The 10804-nt window shown below is 43.2% G+C and overlaps 1 protein-coding gene across 1 annotated transcript in view; it reads right to left on the minus strand.

Moving 5' to 3' along the window:
• The window catches only part of PRKCH (protein kinase C eta), a 259663-nt gene that overhangs the window by 170228 nt on the left and 78631 nt on the right, over positions 1–10804 (minus strand). Inside the window, exon 2 of the mRNA XM_004698636.2 lies at positions 2523–2586. Within this exon, the coding sequence (XP_004698693.1) occupies positions 2523–2586 (64 nt within the window). The remainder of the gene's footprint in view (positions 1–2522; positions 2587–10804) is intronic.

Genomic DNA, 10804 nt, shown 5'->3' on the forward strand with positions numbered 1-10804 from the left:
CCAAGACTGTCCCAAGTAAACCTTCATACAAGGCTTTCCTAAGTCTCTGGCGTCCCAGCACTTCACTAACTCGGGGACCTCACACCACTTTCAGTTTTCTGAACCTGCCAGTGTTCACCTCTATGCCTTTGCATAAGTTGTCATCTTCTCCCAGGGCAGTACTGATCCTTCAAACCTGTCTAAGCAGCCCCTCCTGTATGACGCTTTCTCTGAAGCCTACGAGCCAACTCTGTGCCTTGGACTTACACCTGACTGAGCACCTGGCCTCCCGCACTGCACACATGGATGTGTCTGCCTTTATCTCCCCGGCATCTACATTGGATGACCAGTCTGCACCCAGCAAGCATTGCGCACATTGTTTCTCAGTCACCTAATAAAATGCTTTTCTCTGAGCTGCTAATTTAGCAGAATTAACCAAAAATATGGAACAAAATGAAGGAAGGGTTAGGTAAGTTGTTCCTTTTACCATGTCTACAGGTCACAGACCACCTTCCCATTTCAATCTTCTTTTAAGAAGGGCTTGGGGATGGCAGATGCACGAGATAATGGCAGAACTCCTGTAAGAAAAGAGCTTTAAACAAACTAAGAGAACACAGTTGGAGAGGTCACAGTACTTAACTATAAGAATGACCAGGAAGCTATGACCTTAACCAACTATAAGATGACCATGACCATGAAAGACAGAATGACATCTGTGTCAGGATAGACAACTAGACCAATGGAAAGAACAGACACCATAAAAGTTTAACGGGTCTGTGAGCGAAGTGTCAACCTATTTGGTGAAAAGAGAAGGGTCTTTGCAGGAAATAAGGCGCCCTGGTGGTGCAGTGGTTAAGCACTCAGCAGCTAACCAAAAGGTGGGTGGTTCAAACACACCAGCAGCTTGTGGGAGAAAAGATGTGGTGAGAGTCGGCTTCAGCAGACATAACCACCTAGGGAGCAGTTCTAGGTTGTCCTGCAGCATAGCTATGAGTCAAAATGAACTTGATGGTGGGGGTTGGTCTTCATTTGATTCTGGAACAATTGGATTGCTATCCCGAAAAAGAATCTCAACTCCTCCATCACATCACATACAAATATAAATCTGAGAGGTAACATAGGTCTACATATAGACGTGAACTCTGTGTTAAAAACAACAACAGGAGAGTATCTCTGTGACTGCATGATAAAGATTTTTCTTAGTGGGAACGCAGAATACCCAAACTATGAAATAATCAAATCGGACTTCGTAGAAATTAAAAACTACTTTTCAAATGAATAGGTGTACCAGAGACAGGGAAATGTAATCACAACGAATGCACTAACAAAGTCTCATATCTATTAAAAAAACTATAGATAAATAATTTTTAAAACAAATTTAAATGGTAAAAATGTATAAGCACTTATTTTTTAAAAGTCCAAATGAGCAACAGTATGTGGACCAATGCTCAATACCAAAGACATGCAAATTCAAATCACAGCAAGACCACTGCCTACCCACTAGGATTTCAAAAATTAAAAAGAATACCAAGTGTTGACGATACACAGTAGCTGGAATTTTCATGGTTTCCTGGTAACAGTTTAATAACCCAATGGCCATGGAAAACCATTTGGTAATTTCTTGGAAAGCTCAGTATCTACCTACACTATTAAGCAGCCATCCCATTCCTATTGTAGATCCGAACAGTATGTACAATAATGTATGTACACGAAGGTGGATGTAGTACTTGAGTAAAAGGAGGTACACATTTTTCAGAACTTTTTTGGTTTTGCATCTTTAATGTTCATTTCCCTGTTATAAATTTTATCCTGGGAGGGTGGGGATGGTGGCAAGGAAAGAACGACTGACTCCCTTAAAGGACAAGAAGATAACGATGATAAACAAGAGGGTACAATCCCTAAATGGTTGTCACACAAATTCGTGCTAAAAGGTTTTGCTAAAACTTTTGTGCTGAAAGGTTAGCACAAAAACAAAAACATCTTAAACAAGTTTAGCTGGCATAAACCAAAAGAGGCAATAACAAGGTACTAAGTTCAGCTCCAGTGATGTGGGGGACCTAGTGGTGCAACAGTTAAACGCATGCCTGGGAACCAAGAGGCTGGTGGTTTGACCCCACTTCGTGGTTTCAGGAGAAAACCCTGGTGGTCTCCTTCCAGAAAGACTGTCGCGTATGGGACAAACCCTGTGGGACAGACTCACTCTGTCACATGGGGCCACTGGGACTCAGAACTGACTTGAAAACAGCTAACCACTGCCAACTGGAAATGAATAAAAACTCATCACAATAATAACAAGTTGATGAAGAATAAAATCTCAGTGAGTATATTAAAAACAACTGCAGCTTGCCAGATTTAGCAAATACATTTAGTCTGGCAATCTGACCATGAGGCATGAAAACATTACTAATTTGAGACACTCAACAACACAACAACAACAACAACAACAACAAAATGCCTTGTGTATCATTTCCACAATAGAAACTCCCACTGAAGACAGACTGAGTCTGCACATGTACCAGAAACGACTCACACCTGGTTCTTACCTTCAGTGAAACTCCCGGTGAGAGTGATTACCACAAATACTTTCCCCTCTGGCTCCAGATCCACCTAAAAAGAGAGAGGGAAAAAGTAATGTGTTACTTTTATAGTTATAGTACTTTTTGTGAGCTCCAATCCTTCATGGAAGCTCAAAAAGCCTAAATCCTGGTCAGCAGTCAGACCTCAGACTTTCAGGAAAGAGTAGGGAAGGTGACCAGATGTTAACATTGGTAAAGAAGGACACCATTGACCGGGGGCAGGGGGTTTGTTGATTTAAAAATTGGTCTAGATGGACCAAATAGATCGTTCCCTAGCTTGTCTGTGCATTCTTTCCAAAAATCGGGACTTTTTTAAAACATCAAAAATTGGGACTATCACGCCAAAAGCAGGACGTCTGGTCACCTTAGAGGGCCAGGAGAAGAAGCAAAATCCCAAAGAGCTGCACGGGTTGAGACATATATCCCCAAGAAACTAAGCTCTTTCAGAGTTTCCTTCCACTTAAATTACATTCTCTTTCATTTTTGCTGTGTGTGTGTTTGTGTTTGTGTGTGTGTATGTGCGCGTGCGCACGCTCTAAAGAAGCACACAAACTGTTGGTGTTTTGAGACATTCCCGATTTACATATGCCACTTGCAAGAGAAGCATTTTGCTAAATACTATGGCAACTATACAAAATAGATAGATAAAAGGGAGTAACGGTCTGTCAACTGCAAATCTTTACCACTCGTCTGTCAGTTTGTTTTAGTGTAGCGGCTTGCCTGCAACTGTGATGGGAGAAGCTGTGCCACTGGTATTTCAAACACTAGCAGGGCTGTCTATGGTGCAAAAGTTTCAGCACAGCATCCACGCTAAGAACAGATGAAGAAGCAAGAAGCTGTTCACTTCTGAGGAAGTAGCCACTGACAACCTTAGCGATACCAGAGGAACACCATCAGATGCAGCGCTGGAAGATAAGCCCCTCCTGTGGGAAGGCACTCAAAATACAATGGGGAACAGCAGGCTCTTCAAAAGTGAGTCAACCTTAAATGCATGGACAGAGGAAAGCTTAGGGGACCTTCCTTTGCTGACAGGGCATGTCTCAAAGGAGAGGAAACCGTTGTAAATACCCCTGGGTAATCATAATATGGAATATGTAAAGGATGCATCTAGAAAAATTAGAGTTCATAAAATATAATAGAATGCATAAAGATTAATATCCTAGGCACTGGGGAGTTGAAATTAACATCCTAGGCACTGGTGAGTTTCACTGGCATTACCCATTGTCAGACAACGATAGTGTTTACTACTATTGTAGTAATGAGAGAATCAAGATGAATTGTCAAAAGAGGCTTCTCTTTTTTTCTTTTTAATCATTTTATTGGGGGCTCATACCACAATCCATACATGGTATCAAGCACATTTATTGCCATCATTATTCTCCAAACATTTGCTTTATACTTGAGTCCTTGGTATCAGCTTCTCCCTACCTGCTCTCCCTTACCCTTGATAATTTATAAATTATTATCATTTTGTCATGTCTTACACTGACCAATGACTCCCTTCACCCACTTTTCTATTGTCTGTCACCCTGGGAGTGGGTGATATGTAGATCATTGTGATCAGTTCCCCTTTTCTCCCCCCACCTTCCCCCTACCCTCCTGGTATCACTCTCAATACTGTTCCTGAGGGGTTCATCTGTCCTGGATTCCCTGTGTCTCCAGCTCTTATCTGTACCCATGAGCATGCTCTGGTCTAGCAGGATTTGTAAGGTAGAATTGGGCAGGGGGAGGGGAGGAAGCATTAAAGAACTAGAGGAAAGTTGTATGTTTCCTCAGTGCCACACTGCATCCTGACTGGCTCGTCACTTCCTTGTGACCTTCTGTAAGGGGAAGCCCAATTGGGCTTTGGGGTTCCACTCCACACTATCCGTCATTCACATTGATATGATTTTTTTGTTCTGGGTCTTTGAAGGCTGATACATGATCCTATCGACACCTCATGATCACACAGGCTGGTGTGCTTCTTCCATGTGGACTTCGTTGCTTAGCTAGATGGCTGCTTGTTTATCTTCAAGCCTTTAAGACCACAGATGCTATATCTTTTGATAACCGGGCACCATCAGCTTTCTTCGCCACATTTGCTTATGCACCCGCTTTGTCTTCAGTGATCCTGTCAGGAAAGTAAGCATCATGGAATGCCAAGTTATTAAAACAAAGTGTTCTTGTGTCGAGGGAGTACTTGAGTAGAGACCCAATGTCCATCTGCTACCATAAAACTAAATCTATAAATATATGTACATGGATCTATTTCCCTATCATCATATATAAAATATATTTACATATGTGCATGCCCGTATTTAGACCTCTATAAATGCCCTTTGCCTCCTGGTTCTTTCCTCTATTTGCTTTTACTTTTCTCTTGTCCCACTATCATGTTCAGCCTTCATTTTTCACTTCATTTTACACTTTTCAAGATGTATCTAGAAATACAGTACTGTCTGTGGTAGGATAATATCCATACGTCTACAAGGAAGTTCAGTTAATACATGTTATTTAAATTTACACACCAACCACTAAAGCAAGTAATGAAGACATTAAAGATTTCTACCAATGTCTTCATGGTAAAATTGACCAGGCAGGCAATCAAAGTGCACTCATCATTAATGGCAATTGAAATTCAAAAGTTGGAAACAAAGAGGAAAGGTCAATGGTTGGAAAATATGACCTTGCTGATAGAAATATCAAGCTGGACATCACATAATAGAATATTGCAAGAGAATGACCACTTCATCACAAATATCCTTTCACCAACATAAGGGGTGGCTGATTACACGCACGGACCTTGTCTAATGGGATACATAGGGATCGGTCTGACTGTGGAATAGTCTATCAACTGTTTATCCTTAACTCAGGTTGAAGTAGAAGAAAATGAAAACAAGTCCTCAAGAGCCAAACTACAACGTTGACTAAATCTCACCAAGTTTAAAAACATCTCAAGAACAGCTTTGACTCACTGAACACTCATGACAGGAGACCTGGCGAGCTGTGGAACTGACTTCAAACCACCAGACATGAAGAAAGTGGGTCATGAAGAAGACGGAACCCGCACACCAAGGTAGATGTCAGAAGATGTCGAGGAACTAAGCAAATGGAAGAAATGGACAGAACTCTCAAAGGGCCGCTTGAGCAAAGCAAACCATTATCATGAAATGTGCAAAGTCCGGAGTTCGAACGCCCAGAAGGAAGAACACACTCAGCGTATCTCAAGCGCAAAGCAACGAAGACACGATTCAAGCTTTAAGCTGCATTATTTCAAAGATCCTGTGCCCAAACTATCAAGTGATACAGTAGAATCATTTGAAAAGGAATCGAGGTGAGAAAATGGAAGAAATACACAGTCACTGTACCAAAAAGAACTGATAAACAGAGTTATTGCAAGAGGGAGCATATGATCAAAAACTGATGGAGTCCAAATTGCACTGAAGATATTAATGAAAGACAAGACTCCAGGAATTGATGGAATACCAATTAAAACGTTTCAACAAGCTGAGGCAGCACTGGGAGCATTCGTTCACCTTTGCCAAGAAATGTGGGAGACAGCTACCTGGCCAAGTGACTGAAAGAGATTCCTATTTGTGTACACGCCACAGAACAGTGACCCAGAATAATTTGGAAACTGTTCAATATCATTCACATTGCATGCAAATAAAATTTTGCTGAAGATAATTCAAAAATGGTTACAGTAGGATATCAACAAGGAGTGGCTAGAAATTCTAGCTGAATTCACAAGAGGATGTGCAGCTAGGGATATCACTGCTGGCTCCAAATGGACCTTGGCTGAAAGCTGAGAAGACCAGAAAGATATTTTCTTGTGTTTTAGTGACGATGAAAAGGCATTTGATGGTGTGGATCATTAAAAAAGAAGGGATAATATCAGGACAAATAAGAATTGAAGAATATTTCAGTGTGCTCATGCAAAATGTACACATCGACCAAGAGACCAGTCTATGCATGTTTTAAAATCAGGAAATGTGAGTGCCAGGTTTTATCGCTTCACTATAACTATTCAATCTGTATGCTGTGCAAACGATCTGAGAAGCTGGAGTACACGACGAAGAACGCAGCATCGGGATAGGAGGGAAGCTTATTCAGTCTGCAGTCTGCAGATGCCACAATCTTGCTTATGGAAAGCCAGGAGGACCTGAAGCACCTGCTGATGAAGATCAAAGACTGAAGTCTTCAGTCTGAACTGCAACTCAAAGAGCAAAACTATCATTTTGAGCACGAAAATGTGCGTGGCTCAAGCCATGGTATTTGCAATCCCACATATGCATGTGAAAACTGAAAAATGGGTAAGGGAGACCACAGAAGAGGGAGGCATTTGAATTATGGGGTTGGCGAAGAATGTTTAAAGGACCATGGACTGCCAGAAAGACAAACAAATCTGTCTCAGATGAAGTACAGCCGGAATGCTCCTGAGAAGGAGGATGACGAGATTGTCTCCCCGACTTTGGACATGTTCTCAGGAGGGACTCGTCCCTGGGAACGGCTATCAACTTGGTAAAGTACAGATTCGGCAACAAAAAGAGGACACTCCTTAATGAGACTGACTGACACAGAGTGAGGATGGCACAGGACTGGGCAGGGTTTCATTCTCTGGTACATAGGGTCACGATCGGTCCGAACGGGCTCAGTGGCGGCAAGCTGCCGATCTTAATTGTATCAAGAAAAATTATAATGAGCCCAGTGATGTCCCTGTCTATCCCGTTAACAACAAAAATCGAGTTACTCTTAAGGAAGCACTAGACTAGAGGAAGGAAGTTTAGGTTCTTTATATCCACTACACTCTACCTGTACAAGAGAGCCTCAATGTCCCTTAAAGTTCTTATGCAGGGGCTGAAACACCTATTCTGAAATCGAGAAACTGAATTTGTCTCTGCCACTGAGCTCCATCCTCGGCACACACTCCAGTTTCCAAAGGCCCTCAGCATCCTAGTGACCAGGTGTGTTCTGGTCACCACTAGCTAGGTGGGCGGGATGTGCCCCTTCGTGCTGGCTAGTGGCTTAGGCACTTTGGAGTGTGAGGTTCTTTTGAAACCAGATACATGGATTTACGATTCCCCTTTTCATCAATCTTGTCATAATCTGCCATGGCAATTTCTGCTTTGGGCCATTCATCTATATGAGCCGGAGGAAGAGTGACCGAGCCTAGATACAAACGGCCGTTTTGGGGAGAAGCAGAAGTCAAGAGGTCAAACAGCACATTGTATTAGGAAAACCTGCAGCAGGAGACCTCCTTACAGTATTGAAGAGCAAGGAGGTCCCTACGGGAGCCTGACCCACGCCATGGAATTTCCAGTCGCCTCATATGCATGTGAAAGGTGGATGAAGCTGAGTAAGAAGACTGAAGAAGAATCCCTGCATTTGAATCATGGTGCTGGGGAAGAATATTGAAAGTACCATGGACTGCCAAAAGAACAAACAAATCTGTCTTGGAGGAAGTCAGTACAGCCAGAATGCTCCTGAGAACGGAGGATGGCAAGACTTGTCTCACGAACTTGACACACATTATTAGGAGAGAACATTCCCTGGGAAAAAACAAAGCAGCTTGCTTGGTAAAGTAGTGGGGCAGTAAAAAGGAGGAAGGCCCCGGAAGAGTTGGATTGGCATTGGTTACAACAATGGGCTCAAACAACAATTGTGAGGATGGCACAGGACATGGTAGTGTTTCATTCAGCTGTACATGGGAACGGACACAGGCCTCAACAATAGCCCATGTAAATAAGCTACAGATCCTATAATCCAGCACAGGGACTCCTATCTGACTCTGCCACTACTTGTCCCCCACCAGCCTCACAGCCTAAACCAGCTGCTCTGGAGTTGATTATGACTTCTGGCAACCCCACAAGGGTCAAGAGTAGAAATGTACATTGCCAGGCCTTTCTTCTGTGGTGCTTCGGTGTAGACTTGCCCCTCCAGCCCCTCAGTCAACAGCTGAGCACCTTACCCATTTGTAACATGCAGGGGCCCCTTCTGCAAGCCTGTGGCATCACCGCTCAGCATTTTGGATGTGGCTCCCATCAGTTGATCTCAAAGGCAGACTATTCACGGTCTTAGAGTACTTATAAAGTCCCTTTCCTCCCCTATAAAAGCACATTGAACTTTCCCTTAAGTCGTGGTTACATTAAAAAATAATAATAATAACACCAAAACCCTGTTTCCAAAATAAAAGCTGCCTATTTTATACCAATTTAAAAGCTTACACGTATATGTTCCTTTCTCTGCATAAAATTCATTACTGATTCGGCTACTGCCCTGCTAATTCCCCCTACTTCCACCCCCACATTCACACCCACTTTGTATGCTAGCTCCTATCTTAACCATAGCCCCTCAACTCTCTTCACCCCACTCATGATCTTTACTGAAGTTCTGAAAATAGAGCTCTCAGGAGAGATGACTAAACAGGATGTCAGTCTCTAATTGTCTCCACTCTTTGCCTTGACTTGTCTCAAGTCAAAAATATGTTATTTTTAAAAGCCACTCCCTTGTCTTCAGTATAAAGACCTGGCGCAGAACACATGCATCCACGAAACACTCTCTCAACCTCATAACATACACTGATGCTGGCACCAAGCGGGCTGCTGCCAGCATCCAGACCAACCAGGGCCACCTTGTGACTCTCCAGCCTAGGACCAGAAAGGTTCCCGCCAACCCTGCTTTGCAGGCCCCTCCACCCCAACAGTCCCGGAGCTGCTTGGACAGACCAGGGAATCTACCACTCAGACATTAACGTCGGCTTGCTTCCTCGTGTTTCATTGACACCCCCACGCCCCCACTGCTGTGGAAAAGCTAGAATCTAATGCAATCACGCTGCCCCGCTCATGTAGGGCTGGCATGTTAAGATCCCTTGACTCAGGAATGGAATTTGACGAACTGCAGGTGGAGGCCCTGTGGTGCAGGAAAACAATTCATGGACTGCAGCAGCACAGGGTTTTGCGGGTATAACACGACAGAACAGAACGGAAAGGTGACAGGACTGTTTGAAGCTCTGTAATCCTGCGCACAGATGGGTGTGTGGGTTACAACGTAAGCAGGCATTTCTTACTGCCGTAGAGATTTTCTGTTTCATCTACACAGTACCGATGGGTTGTTGTTATCTATTTAGCGTTCTTGTTTGGGTACCTGCGAGGCAGTCACCTCACTGTCCCCACAGCTGGCCTATTTCACCACTGTGCTCTTTAAAAAGATCTTTCTGAGCAGAAATGCAGCCACTCATAATTTCTACTTAGGATTCTAGTTTGGCAGCAACAGCCCTGGTGGGTATTTCTTTCTAGAGATAGCGTCCATTCCAGCTTCGGGGAAGCATTCTCCAGTTAGATTTGAGAGCTACTGTCTCTGAAACGCACAGTCTAAATGGTTCTGTTGGGCTTCTGTCCTAACTCCGAAGTATGCATGTGACCCAGTCAGACCTGCAGCGCTGCCTCCTTCCAGCCACAAGGACTGGTCCACAGGGGGCCTGTGCTCTGTATCTGGCTCGATAATCAGCTCTGGTTTAGGATGATGATCCAAGTAGGTCCAATTAGGAGCCTTGGAGAGACAAGAAAAAAACAAGATCTCACTTCTGCTGAACTTCAACCTGAAAGGAAATAAACACGGCTGCCTGACACCTTTCTAGGCACGACATTGAGCTGGGAAACAAAAACCAACAAGAAGGGCAGGGGAGGGCGACAGAAAGACACCAGGTCTTCATGTCAGCAGTCCAACGGCAGATCAAGCCTCACCTGAGACAGCTGACCTTTCCTGCCTTTCCCTCTTTTGCTTTAGCCGGTTTGCACTGGGATTTTAATCAAAAGACAGCCAAACTATAAGTCCCAATGAATAAATATCTGAAGACAATTGTCACAACCCCTGTATTAAAAAAACAAAACAAAAAAAACACTGTCATCAGGTCGATTCTGACTCTCAGCGACCCTATTGTATAGGGTAGAACTACCCTGTGGGCTTCCAAGATGTTAACTTTTTTTTTTAATTTTTTTAATTTTATTTTATTTTTGTTTTTTTTAATGGCTTAAAGATACGACACTTATCACAATCCATACATACATCAATTGTGTAAAGCACATGTGTACATTCATTGCCCTCATCATTCTCAAAACATTTGCTCTCCACGTAATCCCCTGGCATCAGCTCCTCATATTTCCTTTCCTCCCCGCTCCCTCCTCCCTCATGAACCCTTGATAATTTATAAATTATTATTTTGTCATATCTTCCCCTATCCGACATCTCCCTTCACCCACTTTTCTGTTGTC

Source organism: Echinops telfairi, unplaced genomic scaffold, assembly GCF_000313985.2.
Source record: "Echinops telfairi isolate 266 unplaced genomic scaffold, ASM31398v2 ScPeMD7_18;HRSCAF=68, whole genome shotgun sequence".
NCBI lineage: Eukaryota > Metazoa > Chordata > Mammalia > Afrosoricida > Tenrecidae > Echinops > Echinops telfairi.